At 35.1% G+C, this 24,892-nt stretch overlaps 2 protein-coding genes and 1 pseudogene across 3 annotated transcripts; 1 reads left to right on the forward strand and 2 right to left on the reverse strand.

Moving 5' to 3' along the window:
• Positions 1 to 518: 518 nt before the first annotated feature.
• On the reverse strand, positions 519 to 1,402 carry LOC141392758 (transmembrane protein 222 pseudogene; annotated as a pseudogene).
• A 3,369-nt stretch (positions 1,403 to 4,771) lies between these two features.
• LOC141391494 (serine palmitoyltransferase small subunit A) lies at positions 4,772 to 5,825 on the forward strand. The gene is made up of 2 exons (XM_073964373.1): positions 4,772 to 5,169; positions 5,251 to 5,825. The coding sequence occupies exons 1-2, from the start codon at positions 5,070 to 5,072 to the stop codon at positions 5,433 to 5,435; spliced, it is 285 nt and encodes a 94-aa protein (XP_073820474.1). The 5' UTR covers positions 4,772 to 5,069; the 3' UTR covers positions 5,436 to 5,825.
• A 408-nt stretch (positions 5,826 to 6,233) lies between these two features.
• On the reverse strand, positions 6,234 to 23,801 carry ppk31 (pickpocket 31). Of its 2 annotated transcripts, none has more exons than XM_073964371.1 (8): positions 23,621 to 23,801; positions 23,440 to 23,553; positions 23,151 to 23,373; positions 22,734 to 22,864; positions 22,278 to 22,660; positions 22,040 to 22,187; positions 21,873 to 21,979; positions 6,234 to 6,472 (listed from the first exon to the last, which is right to left on the reverse strand). In XM_073964371.1, the coding sequence occupies exons 1-8, from the start codon at positions 23,656 to 23,658 to the stop codon at positions 6,330 to 6,332; spliced, it is 1,287 nt and encodes a 428-aa protein (XP_073820472.1). In that variant the 5' UTR covers positions 23,659 to 23,801; the 3' UTR covers positions 6,234 to 6,329. The 2 variants fall into 2 exon arrangements, with proteins under 2 accessions (XP_073820472.1, XP_073820473.1); XM_073964372.1 differs by having other exon boundaries at positions 23,440 to 23,499; positions 23,621 to 23,773.
• Between the last annotated feature and the right edge of the window lie 1,091 nt (positions 23,802 to 24,892).

The following is a 24,892-nucleotide window of genomic DNA, read 5'->3' on the forward strand; positions in this document are numbered from 1 at the left end:
GGATAGAGCAACGTACACGTTTCAATTTTTATTAAAGTATACATTGCTAAATACATATGTTTTCAAACCAGAATTTGTGCATTATTGACAATGTTGTAAGGTATCACCTTTTTATTATACGCATTTAACGTGAACATCAGACTAAAATTGCTATTGCAGCCATGAAACAGTATAAATTGAATCTGAATAAATGTTGCAGTTCTATTAACAAGATGCAGGCGCAAAAGAAGTTTAAAACGCATTGCTAATTATACATTTTTACCGTTAAAAATATCATTTATAGATGGACTCAAATATCGATTACAATTTAATCAATAATCAAATTTATGTTTATGCATTTTATTAAAATTAACTATTATATACATTTGCATTAAAACAATATACATTGACTAATATTGAAACTTAATATTAGGAAAATTCGCGTAAACATCTATTAAAACATTCAAAATAAAAAAAAAATTATGTTTATAATACAAGAAGCAGCCAAACTCCGATCTAAAAATGCATTAGGAAGTCTGTCATTTGTAAGCTCTCTCAATATAACAAATATTAAAAATACACTCCCAATAGCGTACAACAATAAGAAAGGGCAACCACGTTTTGATGAAGCCCACAACACTAACATATCTGCCACAGAAGAATATCCATGCGGCCAACTTTACCATGAAACTTTACAACTGGAATCTTTGTAGCGCATACAATTTGCAGCCTGTTTCTGTATTTCGAAAGAAGAATGTATGCGAAAGAAACACGTCCAAACTCTTGTGTGTTTTTCAAATTTGTTTTTGTTTTGAAGCAAAAGCAAAGGTAAATTTATTTCGAAAACTAAAGTTCGGGCGTGTTTCATTCGCACACATTCTTCTTTCGACATACAGAAACTGGCTGTTAATGCAGTCGCTACATGCGAATGGCAATTGTCACAGAAGAGATTGTGCATTCGTGTGCCATAAAACACGGAAGCTTTAGAAACTGCTTCGTCCCACATTAAAGATCATCCCTCAACATTATTGGGACTTAAACGTAAGTAACGGGTAGGTCTCGCAAATCCCATGTTGTCTTCCGATACAAAATATGGTCCAACGAAATCTCTTATAATGCCATTTGACATGCAAATACCAAAAACTGCTGTTTGATACCTCCCTGCTAGGGATATTTAGAACAAATCTGCTTCGCCATAGTTAGCCAAAATAACACGGCTGAGGTTCCGTAATAAAAGGCTAACCATACTCTGAACTTATCTTATTCCGTATAATTCACAGTGCATCCAATATATTGAGATACCATTCATAATGTTTTCAATCAGATCCTTGTCTGCAATGAGATATTTTTACATGCATAAATACCCACTTTACCATGAATAAATATAGCATTGACCTGTATCCGCAAATTCCTGGCACACCATTTTAAACGGCCTTTTGTTCTCTTACACCATTTGCTGATCTATTTATTCGAAGTTAGCCGTGAAGTCTATAACTTCAAAAATATGTGTTTTATGTTTGTTTATCAGAAAGTAAAAAACATAAATATTAATTGACAATTAACGAAAAGAACAACATGTATTAAACTTCATATTGTTTTTGACACTAGTATTACTTGTCAATCTAATCAGCTGGGACTTGCTTTTACCTGTATTATTGTACCATGCTTCTTTATGAGGATTTATTTGAAATATGAACAATGGAATTGACATTTGAAACCCAGTGGGTTTGTTAAATCCGGTATATAAACGTACTATTAAATTAAATCGCATTTGAGCTTACTTCTCGCGTTCTCCATTTAATACAAGCGCATCTGATTTTGTTTCATCATCCTAAAGGGTTGTTTACACCATCTATCAATGTCGTATGAGATGCCAAATTTTCTACCTGCGAATGTTGTACACATAAGCTTTGTTCCTTTACTTTTTTAATGGTAAGAGTGGTAAAAGAGAAAAGTGTCAAAATTGTTCAAAATTGCTCTCTCATGAACATTTTTACCAGAAAAGTAAAGGAACGGAAAAATGGTAGATCCGGCAGCAATGTCAGAAAAAAATATAAAAAATCAATTTTCGTCTTTTATTTCACAGTTTTTAATTTAGTGTTGTCAGTGTTCGACTTTTTCTTCGGTTTTTCGTCCATTTTGTGAAATAATCGTCAAACAAAAGTCGAAAAATCAGTTCTGCCATTTGCTACCTGCAGAAATTTTGCTGGTAGCCTGTGGTAGAAGAGAAAGCCATTTTCGCTCTCTCTCCCCTCTCACTCTCTTAAAAATTGCTTCCAGTTTTGCCACTTTTCGGGGTTAAGGAACGCTTTGCAGGTTAAAAATGGTAATAAATGGTTAAAATGGTAAACTCAGGTAAGTAAAGGAACACAGCTATAGTGTAACCACTATGAAAATTTTCATCTATCAAAATGATTTGGCAACTCATATGTAAATTTTTCATTTAGGGAGCGCTCTATTTGATACGGCATTCTCGTATGTAAACATTAATTTATCAGCTGTTTTCTGACATTCTCAAACAAAAAATGAAAAACAAAATCTTTTAAAAAAGAAAATGGAAAGGTATGTATATTTAAATATTCAGTAAAGTAAATAAATGGCGTTTATAATGTTATTTTCAGATCGATTGGTCGAAAGAAGCAGTCTTTGAAATGATTGTTTGGTGGCAAAAACATGAATGTCTCTATAACTCCAAACACCAATTCTACCAATTCAGTTTCCTTCAACCAAAATTAAAATTTGCGCCAAATTGCAACTCAACAATAAATGTAAATAATGATGATGTTTTTATATTTTTAGGTTATGTCATACGAAAATAACACTTGCAGGTATGAACGCACAAATTGAAAGTTGTATGGATGACGTCAATTTTGACAAACATAGAGAATGTCGAATGGGTGAAAGAAATGGCAGCTCATATGACATTGATAGATGGTGTAAACAGCCCTTAAGTAGGCATTTACGCCAGACAATTTGTCTTCAAATACAACTCTGGTTTACTAACACATACATACATTTGTCGGCTGTCTCCCAGCTGTCCCTCATTTTCACGGACAGTAGGGTTAACAATTTTTTTACATTTTTTGTAAAAATGTGTGAGATAATAATTCAAATGTATTGAAAACAAAAGAACATGAAGAACAACACAATTGGTCTGTTCCAGCACTGCAGGAATCTACTAATTTTTACTGTTTTTTTTTTCGATAACATAAAGGAAAAAATGTTATAGCCCATTTAGACTAGTCATTTTAAATCGACTCGATTTCTAAATCCAACTTTCAAATCCTAGTTGTTTAGACTAGTCTAAAATGATATAAGATGCCTGTCAGCTGTTCTTTGTTTACGTATACATACGCGAATTTGCAAAAAGAATTGCTTGTAAATTAAAAATGGAATGGAATACTACACAAAATAATCTGACAAATTGCTATTAAATATGTTGTTTACGATTTATATTAAATTAAAGCTACATTAATTTTATTTTTATTTAATATTTTTTTCTAATTTTCCGCTCCTGTTTGTTTTTGTTTGTTTGTGTTTACCGTTATTTGAAAAATGTAAATAATAGGGTTATGACTTTTTTACAACCTCATATCCCTGTGTCATATTTTGATGAGCTTTTGCATAAGATTAGATAAAATCTTAATTACAAAGTGATTCGATAGAAAAAAGCTCATGCACAAAAAGCTTTTAAAGTTTTTATAGATGAGCTTTTTGAAAAATTTTGGAGTCACTTTAAGCACATAAATAACTCAAAACAATCGTTAAAGCCACACGACATATCCAGAATGACATAGCTTTTTTTCATAAATTTTGTCGTCATATTATTACATACATATAATTTTATATCATATATTATATATTATTCTATGTATCACATAAATTGAATGTGGTTTGTGCGGGACCTTTTTCAATATTTAAATGGAATGAACGTTGTTATTTGTTGCATTCATAGTCAAAAGTTCATTCACTCTCGCTACAGGAAATCATTTTTGAGACAAAAAGGTCAAAAAGTCATAACCCTAGTAAATAAACGACATATGAACATAGTTGCCAATATTGGTACCGACTGCAATAGTTGCATTTTTAGGAGCAAAAAGCAGTGTTGTATATCAAAATATTTCGATTTAACATTTGATTTAAAACAAATCCAAGTTTTGAGTTGATTTAATTTTGTATGGTAAATCAGGGTGGATTTGGGTGGATTAAGCACTTAAATCGAGATAATGCCCTTAATCATCGTATAAGGGTATAGTCTAAACGGGCTATTATGGTAGTAAAAAATATCAGCTTCTTGCAGGTTCTGGAACAGGGCAAATATGTGAAGGGAAAACAAAAATAAATCGATGATTTTCATTCATAATTTTACACTGTTTTTGCAGTTGTCGGGTCAAACAGGCAAGTTTTGGGATTTTGACAATCAATACATGAAGTCAACTGTCCTGTCATGTGTAAACGCAAGGTAAAGCACCGAAGTAGCCAAGGGGAAGCCCGGGGGTTGTTATCGTTCTCGTTTGAACTTAAACCTTAATAGCCTGTTTATATTATAGCTTTTTGCCGGGTCAACCTTCTTTATGCGGGCCATTTGAATCCCAGCGGGTTTATTAAATCCGGTTATATGTAAACGTGGTATAAACTCAATTTATTTAAAAATCATTCAAAAACTTTGCAGTGGACTTCAACGCCGTTGGTTTGCCTTGTCTTGGCCACGAGGTCTGCAGTTGTCAAATCGTGAGTACTTGCCCCCACATATTACTCAACTACTCGATATTTTATTTATTTTTCGATCTACAGATCCACTGAGAAAAAAGAATTGACTGGAAACAACATTGAAAGTAAACAGCTGAAAATTACGCTGATAAAGAAGTAGTGTTTTTGTATTTTTAATTTGTATACAAAGCGAAAATTTTGAAGGTGATAGCAAAAGAACGGCAACAATTTAAGTTCTAAGTACAACAACGAAACGAAAATTACGCTTATAAAAGTAAAGTGTTTTTGTATTTTTAATTTGTATACAAGCAGAAAAGTTAGAAAGTGATAACAAAAAAACGACAACACTTTAAGTTCTAAGTACAACAACGACACAGAAAATGTTACAATTTGTAAAGAAATCATTGGTAAATCTTTACTTGCAATATGAATTGGTCACAAATATTTACATGTTCGAGCCATGGGAAAAGAAACTGATAAGTACGAAGATTGAAGCTGTATTTGTTTGTTATCAATATTAAAATTAATTTACTCCATCTCTTTCCCCTTCTCATATTTCAGATGGCTTTGTGGCAATTATTTTATCTTTGGTGATATTTTCTAGTTACTTCTATTTGCCCTCGTATATTGAAACTTTCCTGCAGTTTATAACGCCACAACAACAACAGGGCGGTATATCATCAGCGGGACCTGCAGCATCTTATGCCGCTCCCATACTGCAAGCAGAGAAAATTAGTATAAGTTAAGAACGAAAGGGCGCTTTGAAAGCATTGTGTCGTGGCACGGAATGAAATGCAGGGTATATGTAGCATTTATACTATATAAAGCGCAGCAGCAGCAATCATTTCAATTTCCCCAAGTGACTTTATCATTATCAATATTTTTATTTAAGTTTCTATAAGAGATTGTTATATGGATTGAATCTGTTAAAGGAATGGCCAGGTTGTTAAACAAAACTATGATATGATGTCCAATAGCTCAAAGCATTATCAAATGCCAATTAATGATATTAAAATATGATAAAATTGTTTAATTACTCTGTACTTTGGTCGACGTAATAATATTTATGAACATCTTGCAGGTGTTAGTTGTATAAATAATTATAATCAATATACAAAGAAATTTATTATCCCAAATTATTCTCTTGACTTTTAATTTGGTCTAAGTTTAAGAATACAAGAACGCTTCTTTTCGGATAAACTTCTATTATGAGGATTTATTTGACGTATTTAAAAATTTACAATTTAAATCCTATGAATTCCTAAATCCAGTACAATGCAATGCAAAGTTTGGAAAAAATTAACACTACTTTGTGGAAAGCATGGACTTGATTGAAAGTAACGTACGATATGACAGAAGTTGGACATCCGAAGTTGTAATCACAACTCACCCAATTCTAATTGCTTAGTAAACAACAAGTTTTCATAATACATGAAAAAAACACAAAATAGCACATGGTACGTATAGAATAATCGTGTTACCCAAACGTTAGTAACTTATACATAGCAATTTGAGATATTTTATTATTCAAAAGAGGAATTTGTGGCTTTCATTGATTTATTTTTTATTTAATCGCGTGGAATATTATTTTATTAAATATTTAATACAAAACATTTATTTATACTTATAGCAAACTATTGCTAATGGCATTTCCATATGCGGAGATACTGTTTGAAGTAAATTATAAGTCTTCTCCACTTGATCTCCCACAAGAGAAATATCACTTCTACGATGCGTATTAAAGAAACATTGAAAAATAGACCAGCCAATCCACCGAGAGAAACTGAAAAGGGAAAAATAAATTAGTTTTAATTGTTTGTTTTTTCTATGTACAAATATTGATGTGTTCACAGTTCTACTATTTTGTCGTTTATAATGAAATATCGGTTAAAACGACGAAATTCAAAAGTCCCTGATTTTTGCGGACGCTTATAACGACATATCGATTACAGCGACCAATTTCGTCGGCCCCTTGACCGTCGTTATAAGCGATTTCGACTGTATTTTATTTGAAATTGAGAACACGTTTAGTTTTTCGGCCTCACTTACAATTATTTTTTCTGGGAAGCCGGCAATTCTTTCAATATAAACCGTTTTTCTATACACGCACATTATTTTAAACTTTCGGTAGTTAAATTTCGGATGGTATCGGACAGATAATCGTTTTTAATTCTTAGAAGTTAGCGTTAAGAAAAAGTGTGAGAGTACATAAATGGAAGTGTGGTTTCTTTTTAATCCTCCAAAAGGCAAATTTTTTTCTGATTAAAAAAAGCATTTATCATTCGATAGGATTTACCGTTTCCAAGCAAAATCCTCAATCTTTGTTGGGGGAATAAAACATTGTAGATGAGAATTATCAGCATAGGTCTTTTTATAAAGGCTGTGTGTGGCCTTAAATCATATCGAAATGGTTGAAATTTGGTATTTAGTCTTCGTTGGGTAAAACAGCCTTCCATCAGAAATTTGTCGGCATATGCCCACTTTTTCATATAGCCTCCATAGAACGGTACCTCCGATTTTCTGCATTTGAAATGTTTTAGTCACATTTTTCAAACGGAAAAACTGTAATTTGGTATTTAATCATCGCTAAGTGTACAAAACGTTATAACCGGTACAAAAGATGAAGAAAACCCATCATATTGAGAAAGATTTCTAGACAAAGACACGAGGTTAACTTGATAAGTAAAAGGCTTTCAAAATGGATGTATAAATACATAGAAGTTATCAAAATCAGCCTTTGTCTTCTAGCCATTCACATTCAATATGCCTGATGAGCTGAATTAAACCGCCAGCGAAATGATCGTAGCATATTGGTTGAGTGTGTGGTGACTTCGCTAGAATTCACTTTTTCAATACAAAACTCTTTAGGTCATGTTAGCTCGATTAAAAATTCAATTAATTAAATGCTTAATTTACTTTATTACACTTACTCGCAACCGACTTTAATTACTAAGCACACAGCTTTCCTTTACTTCTTTAACCGACTCTTCAGTTTGACGTCTCAAACACAACTAACTCATTCGGGTATGTTCTGAGACACACTTCACCTCTCACTTCACACCTCAAGCATTTTGTTCACCCTGGTTACCCTTATTTTTCGAGTATTTTATGGACGGACTAGGGTGTACTCGTCTTTCTAAATAGCCTAATGAATTTTAGCACCTAAGAAATTCGCAATAAATAGAAGTAAACGGGGTAAACAAAATGCTTGAGGCGTGAAGTGAGAGGTGAAGTGTGTCTCAGAACATACCCGATTGTCTCGAAATATTGGCCTTAAAAGTTAATTTGCGTGGAAGCTGTGGCTATTTATACCCTCAGCCTTTAGGCTAAAGAGGGTATTTACACTTTGATACGACCAAAAATGTGCCTCATCGAAATAATGGTTTTAGACCCCAAGTATGTTTGTACGATATCCGTTTCAGACAATTTTGAGTAGATCTAGCCATGTCCGTCCGTCTGTCTGTCTGTCTGTCTGTCCGTCTGTCTGGCTGGCTGGTGCGCACGATAACTCTCGAACGGATCAATGGATTCGGTTCAAATTTTGGTTATCGAAATATTTTGTCCAGATTCGATTTAAGTTCGAAGATGGGCCATATAGGTCCACTCCTTCAGGTACCTCCCCCACAAATGTTCAAAAATTGTCGCAAAACTTGTGCGCACGATAACTCTTGTAGGAAATAACCGATTTGGTTCATACTTTGCACATCCTGTAATTTCTACCAAACTAAGACGAGGTTCCAATATGCACTCAATCGGTCCACTCCTTCTGGTACCTCCCACACAAAATTTCGGAAAAGTTCAGTTTAGGACCTGGTCTCGAATCGCTTTAATTTTTGTTTACGCAAGTTGTATTCGCTGTCCTCTCTACGACGCTGTAAGTTTCATTAGGGGCAAGTCCATACTTCCTGAGAAAATAGCCTGAAAGTTACCAAAAACCCTATGACACCGTGTGTAGTGGTTGGAGCGCAAGATAACTCTCGAACGGATCTGCCGATTCGGTCCAAAATTTGGCTCTCGTAATATTTTGTCCAAACTTTGTTCAAGTTCAAAGATGGATTATATCGGTCCATTCCTTCCGGTACCTCCCCCACAAAAGTTCGAAAATGTTCGTAAAATTTGTGCGTGCGATAACTCTTGAAGGGCGTAACCGATTTGGTTCATACTTTGCACATTATGAAATTTCTACCAGACTTAGATGAGGTTCCAATATGGACTCAATCGGTATACTCCTTTGAGTACCTCCCACACAAAATTTCGGAAAAGTTCAGTTTAGGACCTGCTCTAGAATCGCCTTGGTTTTTGTTGTAACATCTTGTATTCACTGTCCCCTATACGAAGGTACAAGTTTCATCAGGGGCAAGTCCATACTTCATGAAAAAATAGCCTGAGGTTGAAAAACAAACCCTATGACACCATGTTTATGGGTGGAAGCGCAAGATAATTCTCAAACTGATATGCCGATTGTTTCCAGACTTAGTTTAAGTTTGTAGATAAGCCATATCGGTCCACTCCTTCAGGTACCTACCCCACAAAAGTTCAAACATATTCGGAAAAATGTTAAGCACGATAACTCTTGATGGGAGTGACCGATTTGGTCCATACTTTACACATTCTCATAATATCTACCAGATATAGATCAGGTTCGAATATGGACTATATTTGTCCACTCCATCCCGTATAACCCACACAAAATTTTATATAAGTTCACTTTAAGACCTGCTATTGAATCACTTTGATTTTTGGTGAAGCGATTTGCATTCGCTGCCTCAATTACGATGGTAAAATTTGTTTCGGGGGCAAGTCCATACTTCTTGAGAAAACAGCCCGAAGGGTGTAAAAGCCCCAATGGCACCCCCATGGTCTATGTCGGTCCATTCCTTCAAGTACCTTTTCCGCAAAATTTTTTAACTTTAATCCTAATCAACATTTTTGTCGGTTTATACGACCAAAATTTTGAAACCCAAGAAATACGTAAGTTTTTTCGAGAAAGGGGTTTCCATCCTAATCAACATTTTTGTCGGCTTATACGAAACCCATTTTGAAACCCATTAAATACATAAGTTTTTTCGAAAAAGGGGTTTCAATTTACACAGGCTGAGGGTATACCTCTGTCGGCAAAGCCGACTGATACTTTTTTACTTGTTTTATGTTAAAAAATGGGTAAAAAGGGGTTGAACCACACTTTCCACGAGTTTCCTGTCAAAGTAAAAGTAGAAGCAAACTAAATTTAATCTGCTTCTAGTGACAACATACATGTGAAAAAGCAGATGGTCTGATGGCCGCCTAAATGATGCTGACATTTTGAAGCCAGATTTACAGTATTTTTTGACATTTTCTTCTAGTTGCGTTCCGCAAACAGGTTTTACAAAAATGCTCTTATAGGATTGTAGTACTTGCGATTCTGAATTATTTGATACGTATATCGTAAATGTAGTCAGCACAGCTTCATAGAAATCTGCATCCAAATGAGGAAATTTTGTGCGAACAGTTTTCTAAAAATCATATTTTTTGGGTACACAGTATAATCTCGATTATCCGGACACAGGTTTCGGCGGTGTCCGGATTATCGAATTGTCCGGATTACCGAGTAGTAACAAAACATATATTGTTGTAAGTTTAAATCAATAATAACGGACATTTACTAAATAATAACCTGACATCTAAGGTTAACGTACTCATATTAAACAAATATCACGGGTTTTGACCATTTTGGAGATGTTTTCCTAGCTACCAAATTTACTTCTTATATTCCTCCATTTAGGTGTATTTTCCTGAGTATTTTTGTCATCTAAAACCGTTCTACAATTCGTCGGTGTCACGCTTAAGTGTTCCATACGCCATTTTTGAATTTTTGGGATACAGGTGGTTTCTAGGGTTTTCCGGTATGCTCTTTCTGAATTTCTAGTCGGCTTTATTCTATCTGTTCTAGTTTAACGTTCGACGTGAAAGCATAAACTTTTTTCAGTTATGAAATTAATATTTTAAAAACTTACAAGTTTAAAAACACATTTCAAAAATCAGAATTTTAATTTTCGATTTAGAAGTATTTAATTTATTGAGGCAAAGATGGAAAATTTTTTTGTCACTTTGTTCCATGTGATTTACAATATTTCACATTTTTGTCATAAGTGCGGATATGGAACAAATCGACAAAAATTCTTCTATAACTTTCATATTTCAATACATATTCTTCTAAATTTTTGCAAATATATTCTATATACTATTATTAATATTTCAAGCCAAAAATATAAATATTTGCGTTAGCCATCTCCACGCAGTTGTGACGCAAAACATTAAAATGCGATTATCTCAAAACAAGTAAATGGCGTATGGGACACTTAAGCATGACACCGACGAATTGGTGGTTATTTATTCATTGTTTTTTTTTTCAAAGATATAAATTTCGTAGCCCATACGTGTCCAAGGGAAATGAATCTCTCTTAAGACTCGCGTTAGAATTTCAGAATTCAAATGCGCTCTTCTCATTATGGTGATAATTTTTTCTGAAGAATGTGCACCATAACACGACTTGGGTTTTCATGCAAAGAAAATTTGACCACGCCCACTTTTTCAATTTTTATAATTTCTACAAAAACTACTGCACCGATTTTCCAGAAATTGCCAGGAAATGTACAGGGGTGACCCTGGTTAAAGTAGGCTACAAGTTTAGTTGAACTTCGGAAGGGGAGAGGTACTTCCCCTATACCATATTTCTTTAAAAATGCTATATCTTTATAAATAAAAATCAAATGTCGTTCGTTGGCAATGGCGTCAGTTGAGAACGGCTGGACCGATTGCGATAATTTTTTTCTGTAAAATGTGCACCATAACCCGACTTCGGTTTTTATGCAAAGAAAATTTGACCACGCCCATTTTTTTCAATTTTCATCATTTCTACAAAAACTACTGAACCGATTTTCCTGAAATTGCCAGGGAATGTAGGCTACAAATTCAGTTAAATTTCGGGGGAGGCGGGCTACTTTCCCTATACCCTATGTTTTAAAAATGTTATATTTACAATAATTAGGAATTGGCGACTTCAACGCTAAAATAGGAGCAGAAAAGTGTCAAGGTATAACAGGAAAATACGGTCTTGGCGAAAGAAATGAAAGGGGTGATAGACTAATTCAGTTTTGTCAGGAACATAAAATGATGGTAACAAATGCAATGTTCTGTCTTCCCCCGTGGAAATCACCGCAAGATAGAAGGGACACTATTGTGAGAAATCAAATAGATTTTATATTAATTAATACCAGATACGGATCTTCGGTTATGAAATGTTCAACGTATCCAGATGCTGATGTTCCTACAGACCAGAATCTTCTGATGATGAAGTTGCGCATAAAAATTGCCACGAGCAAAAAACGGAAGATTCGCCGTAAACTCGATGTGGCAAAGCTTGAAAATACCACATTCAAGCAAATTTCCGAGATAAAATAAATCAAGAACTGAGAAACATAAATACTGAAAACGTTGACGACTTGTGGAACGCACTAAGGACTACGCTCAAGCCCCTAGCGGATAATACCCTTGGATACCACAAAATATCTAAACAGAAAGAGTGGATGACACAGGATATTCTCGACTTGATGGAAGAGAGACGAAAACAATATACATTTTGAACGATATTGGGAACTAAATAGGGAAATCCAATATTTTTGTAAAAAATCGCGCGATTTTTTCACAATTTAAGAAGATAAAAAGTTGTTGTAAAAATATTTGCGATTTTTTACAAAAATATTTTCACAATTTAAGAAAATAAACATTTTTTGTAAAAGTATTCAAAAATATTTTCACAATTTAAGGAGATAAAAAGTCGAAAATATTTTTGAAAAAAAATCGCGCGATTTTTTACAAAAATATGTTCATAATTTAAGAAGATAAAAAGTGTTTGTACAAATATTCAAACACTATGAAAAACGAAAATATTTTTAAAAAAATAGCGCGATTTTCTTAACAAATATTTTTGCTATTTAAAACTTCTCCTAACTGCTACCTACATAATTTCGGGCATTATTTCGGTTTTAAATAATTTTATGAATTCAGGAGTATTTTGTGGATACTTCGATATTGGTTGGCACTTAGGCCTTCTCAAATGTAAAATTCCGCTTAAATTCTAACTTCTACTCTAAAATATAAAAGAATGTATCACTATAAATTTCAAAATTAAGCAAAGAAATAATTTATAAATTAAGAAAAAATCGTTGGGAGTTAAGTCCGCGATTTTTTTGGGTGTTATGTCCGCTTTGCTTCACGGACATAACTCCCAACGAAATTTGGGAAATCATTTTGGGAGTTATGTCCGGGCACCATCAAAAACATGAAATCGACCGAAAATATATATGAGAGCCATATTCCGATATGAACATCTTCTTCTTTATTTGCTAATTCGTTTTCCGAATGTTAGCGACCAATACAATACAAATATTTTTTTATAAATACATATGGATACAATATTTGTAATATTTTTGTTTATAGATTGCTTGGTATATCTGCAAACGCCTCTCTATCTCTAGCCTTAAACAATAGGGTTGTAATGTCTCGGATGCCAGACCATTCTGTGATGTTATCGATCCATGTTGTCTCCTTTCTACCTCTAGCAGGCCTTCCTTCTATCCTTGTGCGGATTACAATTTGCAGTAATTTATATTTTTGATTTCGCATTATATGTCCCTAATACGCTGTCTTTCGTCTTTTTATAACTGAGATAAGTTCTCTTTCGCAGTGCATCCTTCTTAGAACATCGGCATTTGTCACATGGGCTGTCCAAGGAATTTTCAGAACTCTCCTATAGATCCACATTTCAATAGCTTCAAGTCTTCTTATATCAGCTGTTTTTATGGTCCATACTTCCATTGCGTACAATAGCACTGACCAGACATAGGTTTTGATAAATCGAATCTTTGTTTCAAGATTAATGTCATGACTCGTAAACACTCGTCTGTATTTTGAAAATGCTTCTCTGGCCAGTTCAATTCTGCATCGTATTTCTTTTGAACAGTCCCACTGTTCAGTTATTGTAATTCCTAGATATTTGAAACTTTTAACCCTCTCCACATTGGTGTTGTGAATTTTCAATGTTGCATTATTGTGGCCATTCTTTTTGCTTATAACCATGAATTTTGTTTTACTGATGTTAATTTTCAAACCATATTTCTCGCTGTGTGTTGTGAGCTTATTCACAAGATTCTGGAGTCCAGATATGCTATGCGACAGTAAAGTTGTATCATCAGCATATCGTATGTTGTTCAGAAATGTTCCATTTAAAGGAATGCCTATTGGAATTTTGTTTATCGATTCTTGGAAATTTTTATACCCTCCACCATATGGAGGGTATAATTAAATTTGTCATTCCGTTTGTAACACATCGAAATATTCGTCGGAGACCCTATAAAGTATATATATTATTGATCAGCATAAAATTCTATGTCGATTTGACCATGTCCGTCTGTCCGTCCGTCCGTCAGTCCGTCCGTCTGTCTGTCTGTTAAAATCAAGATACAGCTCGCAATTTTAAAGATAGAGAGTCAAAATTTGGTACAGAAGTTGCTATTACTTGCAGGATGGTTGGTATTGAAAATGGGATATATCGGTCCACGTTTTAATATAGCCCCCATAGAACGGTACCTCCCGATTTTCAGTATTTTTAAGGTTTTAGCTTCATTATCACACCGAAATGGCTGAAATTTGGTACGTAGTCTTCTTTAGGGGTATACAATTTTCTCCCAGAATTTTGTCGGTGTCGGTCCATACCTTCATATAGCCCCCATAGAACGGTACCTCCCGTTTTTCGGTATTTTGAAGGTTTTCGCTTCATTATCACACCGAAATGGCTGAAATTTGGTACGTAGTCTTCTTTAGGGGTATAAAACTTTCCTCTAGAATTTTGTCGGTATCGGTCCACACCTTCATATAGCCCCCATAGAACGGTACCTCCCGATTTTCGGTATTTTGAAGGTTTTAGCTTCATTATCCTACCAAAATGGCTGAAATTTGGTACGTAGTCTTCTTTAGGTGTACAAAACTTTCTCCAAGAATTTGGTCGGTGTCGGTCCATACCTTCATATAGCCCACATAGAACGGTACCTCCCGTTTTTCGGTATTTTGAAGGTTTTCGCTTCATTATCACACCGAAATGGCTGAAATTTGGTATTTAGACTTCGTTGGGGGTACTCAAACTTCCCCTTTAATTTTGTCGGTATAGGTTAACGCCTTTATATAGCCCCCATGAAAAGGTACCTCCCGATTTTTCGTGTTTTGAAGGTTGTGTCTTCAATATTCCACCAAAATGGCTGAAATTTGGTATTAAGTCTTCAATGTGATATAAAACTGTTCGCCAGAAATATGTCTGTACAGGTCCACTCTTTCATATTGCCCCATTTCTGACTAAAATTCGTCGGTATAGGTCCACGTTTCGATATAGCCCCCATTGAACGGTACCTCCCGATTTTCGTAATGCTGAAGACTGCGACGTCAATATCCAACCGAAATGGCTGAAATTCGTTATTTCGTCTTCCAAGAGTAATAAAATATTCCAGAAGAGTATTATCAGTATAGGTCCACGTCTTCCTATATCCCCATAGAAGCGTACTTCTTGATTTTCGGTATTTTTTAAGTTTTAGCCACATTCTCTTACCGAAATATAGGAAATTTGGTATTTAGTCTTCTTTGAGCCTAAAAACTTTCCGTAAGAAATTTGTCGGTATAGATCGACGTTTTGAAATAGCCCCCATAGAATGGTGCCTCACATTGTTTAACCAAAATTGCTGAAATTTAGTATTAAGTCTTCTTCATACACGAAAGGAAACAAATCATTCCATTTTACTTCAATACAACTTGTGGTGGAGGGTATAACAAGTTCGGCCCGGCCGAACTTAACGCCGTTCTTACTTGTTTTCTGAATAGATATTGAATAGCAAAGGTGATAATATGCACCCTTGTCTGACGCCCTTCGATATATCAATACTATTTGTCACTTCCCCGTTTACTTCTATTTGTGCATTTTGATTCCAATATAGACTTTTAATACATTGTACTTCTTTCTGATCTAGGCCAATGGAGATGAGGATGTCAATCAACTTATCGTGTAACACTGTGTCGAAAGCTTTTTCGTAATCAATGAAGCATAGAAATGGTCTTTTTGTGCGTTTTTACATTTCTGAACCAATGTTTGTATTGAAAAAGTGCTTCTCGGGTTCCCATACCTTCCTTGAATCCAAACTGGGATGTTCCCATGGCTTTTTCACATTTTGAGTATATTCTGGAGTGGATAATACGCAGAAATATTTTTAGAGCATGGCTCATAAGGCTAATAAGTCTGTATTCGCTACAATATTTTGCATGACATTTCTTCGGAATGGTAATAAATGTTGATTTTAGCCAATCTTGCGGGAATCGGCCTGTATCTATTCAGAAAAAAATTTGTATCCAAAAAATTTTGGGAGTTATGTTCGCAAACCAAGGTGGACATAACTCCCAAAATCGTTTTGGGAGTTATGTCACGGCACCGTTTTTGATGCGTATGTCCAATTTCTATGAAATTTTGAGGAAACTGAGATGTCAGTAGAAGTCATCATTATATACAGAAGTACATATAGTTGAGAAGGAATAGACCAAGTCTACAGGTATTAAATATCATATATTTGAGAGACTTCTTAAGAATAATTTTTATTATGATATATCTAAATCATTATTTGATTAAATTATATTTAAAGTGAGAGATATCCTAAGAGTAATTTAAGATATCACAATATGTTAATATGTATATGACCTGGAAGAAATAAATCCTCTGTACATATAAAAGAAATTAAAACTATCCTCAAACTTAAGGTTTTGAAACCAGGTTCTATTCTTAAATTAATTCAGTCAGGTAGATCTAAATCCAATCTGTAGAAATAAAGAGAAATAAATAGTGTAAGATTATAAGGCTTTAGGAGGAGTGTTACCCACTGAAACATACAAAAATACCATAGTAGTTCCATGACAGCCATGAATGGGCTCTCCTATATTTATACGTTAAAATATATGTAAACAAGTAAAAAAGAGTCAGTCGGCTTTGCCGACAGATATATACCCTCAGCCAATGTGAAGTGAAACTTTCACCTACGGACAGATCGAATGTATTTAAGGTCTCTTCAGAATTTTGTGGCCCTTTTGCAACATTTGAACTTGCCGACAAAAATGTGGATTAGTAGTTAACTGCACTAAGACACAAATGTTGAACCTTTGTGGGGGAGGTACCTTTAGGGAGGACCGATATGGGCCATTTTAGAAGTTAAATTAAATTTTGAAAAAAAAAATTAGGAGATCCAAATTGTAGACCAAATTGGTTGCCCCATTCAAGTGATATCGTCCTAGACGTTGTGGACCGGTATTGCCCCATGAAACTAAGTTTGGATATAATATAACGAAGACCAAATGTTGGACCAAATCGGTTGAACAGTTCGAGAGTTATAGGGATTTTTGTAACCTTCCGGGCTGTTTTCCTAAGAAGTATGGACATGCCCCTGAAAAAACTTTTGCCGTCGTAATGGAGGAAGCGAATGCAAATCGCTTCAACAAAAATGAAAGTGAACTTATCCGAAATTGTGTGTGAGAGGTACCAGAAGGAGTAGACAAATATAGTCCATATTCGAACCTGATCTATATCTGGTAGATATATTAGGATGTGCAAAGTATGGATTACATCGGTCACTCCCCTTAAGAGTTATCGTGCGCACAATTTTTCCGAACATTTTTGAACTTTTGCGGGGGAGGTACCTGAAGGAGTGGACCGATATGGCTTATCTTCGAATTTAAACTATGTTTGGACACAATATTACGGAGGCCAAAATTTGGACCGAATCGGCACATCCGTTCGAGAGTTATCTTGCGCTCCATCCACTACACACGGTGTTATAGGGGCTTTTTGCATCTTTCAGGCTATTTTCTCAAGAAGAATGGACTTGCCCCTGATGAAACTTGTACCGCCGTATGATGGGCAAGGAATACAAGTTGTTGCAACAAAAATCAAAGCTATTCGATAGAAGGTCCTAATCTGAACTTATCTGAAATTTTGTGTGGGAGGTACCCCAAGGAGTGGACCGATTGAGTCCATTTTGGAATTTCATCTAAGTTCAGTAAAAATTTCACGATGTGCAAAGTATGGATCAAATCGGTTACTTCCTTCAAGAGTTATCGTGCGCTCAATTTTTCCGAAAATTTTCGAACTTTTGTGGGGGAGGTACCGGAAGGAGTGGATCGATATAGCCCATCTTCGAACTTAAACTAAGTTTGGACAAAATATTACGAAAGCCAAATTTTGGACCGAATCGGCAGATCCGTTCGAGAGTTATCTTGCGCTCCAACCACTAACACGGTGTCATAGGGTTTTTTGTAACTTTCAGGCCCATTTTCTCAGAAAGTATGGACTTGCCCCTAATGAAACTTACAGCGTCGTATAGAGGACAGCGAATACAACTTGCGTAAACAAAAATCAAAGCGATTCGAGACCAGGTCCTAAACTGAACTTTTCCGAAATTTTGTGTGGGAGGTACCCGAAGGAGTGGACCGATTGAGTCCATATTGGAACCTCATCTAAGTTTGGTAGAAATTACACGATGTGCAAAGTATGGACCAAATCGGTTATTCCCTACAAGAGTTATCGTGCGCAAAAGTTTTGCGACAATTTTTGAACATTTGTGGGGGAGGTACCTGAAGGAGTGGACTTATATGGCCCATCTTCGAACTTAAATCGAATCTGGACAAAATATTTCGATACCCAAAATTTGAACCGAATCGATTGATCCGTTCGGGAGTTATCGTGCGCACCGGCCAGCCAGACAGACAGACGGACAGACAGACAGACAGACAGACGGACGGACATTGCTAGATCTACTCAAAATTGTCTGAAACGGATATCGTACAAACATACTTGGGGTCTAAAACCATTATTTCGATGAGGCACATTTTTGGTCGTATCAAAGTGTAAATACCCTCTTTAGCCTAAAGGCTGAGGGTATAAAAAGTTAATATAATTATAGCATGCCACTATATTATATCTTAGTCGGGGTAGCGAAGCGTACCGGGTTTAGCTAGTTAAATATAAAAATAAAATGACCCAAAAAAGGAAGTGAAAACACTTTGCAACTTTGTTCTCCGAAAAAATGTGGAGTCGATTTAGCAATGTCCGCCCGTCTGTCTGTCTGCATGGCTGGCTGGTGCGCACGATAACTCTCGAACGGATCAACCGATTCGAACCAAATTTCGGGTATCGTAATATTTGCCTAAACTTAGTTTAAGTTCGAAGATGGACCATACCGGTTCACTGCTTCGGGTACCTCCCCCACAAAAGTTCGAAAATGTTCGGAAAATTTGTGCGCACGACAACTATGGAAGGGAATAACAGATTTAGTCCATACTTTGCATATCGTGAAATTTCAACCAGACTTAGATGATTATCCAATATGGACTCAATCGGTCCACTCGTTCGGGTACCTCCCACACAAAAATTTCGGTAAAGTTCAGTTTAGGACCAGCTCACGAATCGCTTTCATCAGGGGCAAGGCCATATTTCCTGAAAAATAGCCTGAAAATTACAAACAATCCCTATGACACCGTGTGTAGTTGTTGGAGCGCAAGATAACTCTCGAACGGATCTGCCGATTCGGTCCAATATTTGACCTTCGTAATATTTTGTCCAAACTTAGCTTATATTCGAAGATAAGCCATATCTGTCCACTCCTTCAGGTACCTCACCCACAAAGGTTCAAAAATGTTGAAAAATTGAGCGCACAATAGCTCTTGAAGGGAGTGACTGATTTAGTCCATACTGTACACATCCTAATATATCTATTTGTCCACCCTTCGGGTAACTCCCACACGAAATTTCGCATAAGTTCACTTTGAGACCTGCTCTCGAATCCCTTTGATTTTTGTTGAAGCAAATTGCATTCACTGACCCTTTTTACGATAGTAGAAGTTTTTTAAGGGGCAAGTAAATACTTTCTGAGAAAATAGCCCGAAATTAATAAAAATTCCTATGACACTATGTGTAGTGGCTGGAGCGCATTATAGCACTCGAACTGGTCAACGGATTTGGCCTTCGTCATATTTTGTCTAAACTTAGTTTCAGTTCGAAGATCGACAATACCGGTCCACAAATTCTCGAACCAAACCCCCCTACCCCAACTTTAAAAAAATTCACAAAAATTGTATGCACGATACACTTTCTTGAACAGGGTATCCAATTTGGTCCAAACTTGGAATCTTCTAATATTTTGATAGAACATTGGTGGCGTTTATTTAATTGGGATAGCTGTTACAATTTTGATTTTTCAAAATAGTCTGGCTTAATCCCTTTTGTTGTTTTAATATTTAAAACAACGAGTTTATTAGTGGAGAAGGTTTGGCATTGTTCGCCAAGGGGTAAGGCAAGGAAGACTAGTTTCGATCCACGCCACTGGATCTCATCAGTTCCCTTTGTTTCTTGTTTGTGGATATTCTCCACCGAAGTTATTTTTCAATAACTTCTTCAACAAGGAACTTTTTATACCCAAACATCAATCGTCAGCTCGAAGTATAAAGTTTTAAATATTAAAACAACAAAAGGGATTAAGCCAGACTATTTTGAAAAATCAAAATTCTAATATTTTGTTTAAATTTAGTTTAACTTCTAAAATGGCCCATATTGGTCCTCTCCTTAATGTACCTCCCCAGCAAAACTTCAACATTTTTGTTTAAGTACAGTTTAGGGTCTGTTCGAAGATCATTTGGAAATGTATACCGATGTTATTGGCTGTGGTCCTGTTTACCACGATATTATGTTTTCCGTGGACAAGTTCATGCTTCCTGGCATACTGCTCCAAATGTTATACGATGACCCACTGAAATTACTGGTGGGCGCGATATCTATCGAAAAGGTATGACTTTCAAAATAGCATCCAGTGCCATATTGGACTATGTCGGTCCATTCCTTCAAGTACAACTTTAATCCTAATCCACATTTTTGTCTGTAAGATCAAACGTTCAAAAGGGGCAACAAAATTCTGAAAAGACCCTAAATACATTTGATCTGCCCGTATATGAAAGATTCAATTCACATAGGCTGAGGGTATATCTCTGTCGGCAAAGCCGACTGATACTTTTTTAGGTTGTTTATCCAGATGTAAATTTGTTAATTCTTAATTTTATTCTATCCTTAAACCAATATAATAAAAATAGCACAGTTAAATAGTATTGTGCAAATGTGTACGAAAAGCCCCATATAAAGCTGTTCGAAGATCCTTTGGAAATGTATACCGATGTTATTGGCTGTGGTTCTGTTTACAGCGATATTGTGTTTTCCGTGGACAAGTGCATGCTTCCTGGCATACTGGTCCAAATGTTATACGATGACCCACTGAAATGGCTGGTGGGTGTGAAATCTATCGAAAATATTTGACTCTCAAAATAGCATCCAGTGCCATATTGGACTATGTCGGTCCATTCCTTCAAGTACAACTTTAATCCTAATCCACATTTTTGTCTGTAAGTTCAAACGTTCAAAAAGGGACAACGAAATTCTGAAAAGACCCTAACTAAATACATTTGATCCCGTATATGAAAGATTCAATTCACATAAGCTGAGGTACATATATCTCTGTTGGCAAAGCCGACTGATACTTTTTAAGTTGTTTATCCAGATGTAAATTTGTTAATTCATAATTTTATTCTATCCTTAAACCAATATAATAAAAATAGCACAGTTAAATAGTATTGTGCAATTGTGTACGGAAAGCCCCATAAAAAGCTTTGATTACATTATCCGTGAAAATCGATTATCCTTTATGCCAGTTCTTAATAATAAGAAAAAAGTGTGCTACTTTTTGTGCCACTTTTTCGGAAGACATGTGTTACTTTTTTCAGAAATCATATTTTTTGTGACACTTTTTGAAATTTTCCAGTAGTCACACTGTTCATCGCTTTTCCATTCTAAACAAATAGTCTGGTAAATCGAACCATTAACCCATGAAAAACAGATCGACACATTCTACCGATTGGTCGATTAAAGGTGTTTCACGTTACGTCTGGGTCCGAATTAACCGAATTTTTACCATCCCGCTAGCAAGATGAACTAGTTCGAAGTTTATGAAGTTTTATATATAGACAATTTAAATTAAAACCTAATGAATGGTAACATTGATCATAATGAAAAAAATACTTACTCAGCAGATCTAAATTAGTTTTTGTAACTTTTCGTACATAACGCAAAGTAGGTAATTCAGCCAATCCAATGCGAATTTTTGTCAACTCTGTTTTTTTCTTGGGTTTTCTAAATAGGGAAGAAATAAGTTTTCTAAAACAATTTGAAAATTGTACAAATCTTACTAACCCATCCACGGAATTGAATATAATATTATATTCGGGTTCTTCACAGGGACTTAGGCAATCACATTGGCGACGTTCTTCCAATATATCATAATAATAATCCGTTAAACACATTAGGCCTTCATAGTTGCACATGTGATAACGGGTAGAGCCTGCAAATAAAATGTGGCAGATTTTAACAAAAAGTTGTGAATAGCTACATATGTATGTACGTTCACATGAATGTCGTCTATTCCCCTTACCCTCTTTGGCCAAAAAATGATTACTGCAATTGCAAAATTTCAAATGTATTGAAAATGCACACTCAACAATACACGTTGAAAACCCATAAAAACTATACAATTTTAAATGTCTCCCCAACTCGGTCAGTTCGTTAAAGAAACGACATTTTCTCTCCTCCATATCAATACCATATAGACTGGGATGATTGAAGACCTCCATGGCGGTAATAATGACTTCTTTATTTAATCCTTGTAGCACAGTTTCTCTTATCATACCTTCTGCCGTTAGAAATGGTATTTCAAAAGGTGAGTGTAGGAATAATTGGATATCGGCTGTAACCTCAAATGTCAAATATCCAGCACCAACTTCACGATTGTTAATGTATTGGATTTCGGTGACTTTACTAAAAGTATACAAAAATATTGAATTGATTTAGTTATTTGTGGTATTTTGATGTAGAAAAATGCCGATCATACTTTGCTTGATTTGAGTTAAATGCAAAACAAAGTCCATATTCGGTACGCAGCGGTTGGAAATGGTCACAGCATTCAATGAAGTTGTTATTGTATTTGCAATTACCTATTAGTTCGGAACAATTGCTGCGAAACTGGAATGGAAATACAATGAAAATGAATGTGTAAAGTATAATGGGAAATTTACATTTACCAAAAACACTCTGTTTCAAATGTCATTTATATTGCATAAACGTCAAATGAAATCAAATGGATTTCAGATGAGTTGAAATCCACTCGATTTCGTAAATGTAAATGTAGCTTTCTCATTTCTTTATGATTTTAAATGAAATGACATAAGACATAAATGTTCAAATATAATGTATTATTTATAGAAAATGCCCACTGTACATAAAAAAAATCAACAACAACGAAACTTACCATTGACAACAATTTTGTAAAATTTCGGGGACACGTTATGTTTTGACCATCACACACATCGCAGGAGGTGCAACTACCTTGAAAATAGACAATTTCACCAATCACATCGTCTAAACGCAAATCATGACCAACTCCGAAATATTCCTCACTCAAATCCCATAACTTTTCACCATTATAAAGTTCACATATTGTTACCGCCGGAAATGAGGTATTCCAATTTAAGCTTTATGTTAAAGGGAAATTAGCAATTATTATATTTATTTAGAAGTATTTTTTCACATTTACTTACAACAATGTATCCAAATTGAAAGAGATTTTCGTGGTAAGAAAATTATTATATAAACCCGTACTGATGTTCAAATACATTGGCATTGAAATACCCACAAATGTTATATAGAAAATACTTAATTTATTTATATTATTAATTAAATATTTCTTTGTTTTTTTTATTATTTAGTTATATTTCTTACATTTTAGGTATAATTTTCAGTTTTTCCTTCCAGCTCATTTTCCGGTAATGTTTGCGCTCAACAATAATTTTATGAATTTTCCCATTTGTTGTTTGGTTTCATGTTTTGTTTTTACTAAATATCCACAAATTTCTTTTGATAATGCCAATGAACCGCTTGCCACAACAATAAAATGTTAAATGTTATTAGGTCAGGAAAATAACAATAAAGACACACACTTTGGAGGAAACAGCTAATTTGATATGTGGTGCATGGAACTAAGCTAAACACTACACTTATACCGCACAGTGATTGTAATTCGATTTTCTTTAGCAAAGCTAAACTTTGTTACCGTTGCCGATTTCTAATTTATATGTGGTGAACCTTCAAATTCCATAGTAAACATATTAAAACTAAGGGAACCAAATAATTAGGCCAAAATATTTGGATGGAGTGGGAGTGAGGGGCGCGTCACAAAGAAATTATCATTTCTTGGATACTACTATCGATATATGGTTAACTTTTTTTGCCTTTAAGAAAAGTTAAAATAAACAAATTAAATGCATTAAGTTCGACCGGACCGAATTTTTTATACCCTCCACCATGAAATATTTTGAACTTTTATGAAATAATTAATTTGCACAATTTTTTGAGCACTGGGAACCCCAAATACATACCTAATTTTAGCTAATTTAGTCAGATAAAATATGTCGGTACCATTATATAGGGCCTATACCACAACGTGGGCCAATGTTCGCAATTTTTTATAGAGAAGTATTTAACCACTGGGAACCATATATGCCAAAGGACATCCAATCTTGACTGAAAATGTAGATTCAAACTAAAAAAAACTGAAATCGGTGCTACCGTTGACCTATGCTGACAATTTTTTTTGGAGAAGTTTTGTGACCACTGGGAAACTTAAATGTCAAATAACAGGTAGTTCGGTCAACAAATGTAGATAAAATATTTACTTACTTAGCTGGCCCATTACAGAATATTTGTTCCGTAGACCGAACTAAGAAAAGATCTCCAATTCCCTCTGTTTAGTGCTTCGCCCTCTGGAATACCGCGCCTTGTCATCTCTTCATCCACTTGTTTGCGCCAGCTATTCTTTGGTCTGCCAATTCTGCGTGCACCGCCATGTGGCTCGAATTTATACGCATTTTTAGCGGGTTCATCATCGCTCATTCTTATTATATACGTTTAATTATATTGATGTCGTTGTATAGCAGATAAAGCTCGTGGTTCATACGACGACGATATTAACCGTCAACGCAGATTGGTCCGTAG

Source organism: Musca autumnalis, unplaced genomic scaffold (assembly GCF_047663935.1).
Source record: "Musca autumnalis isolate F117 unplaced genomic scaffold, ASM4766393v1 scaffold_1, whole genome shotgun sequence".
Lineage (NCBI taxonomy): Eukaryota > Metazoa > Arthropoda > Insecta > Diptera > Muscidae > Musca > Musca autumnalis.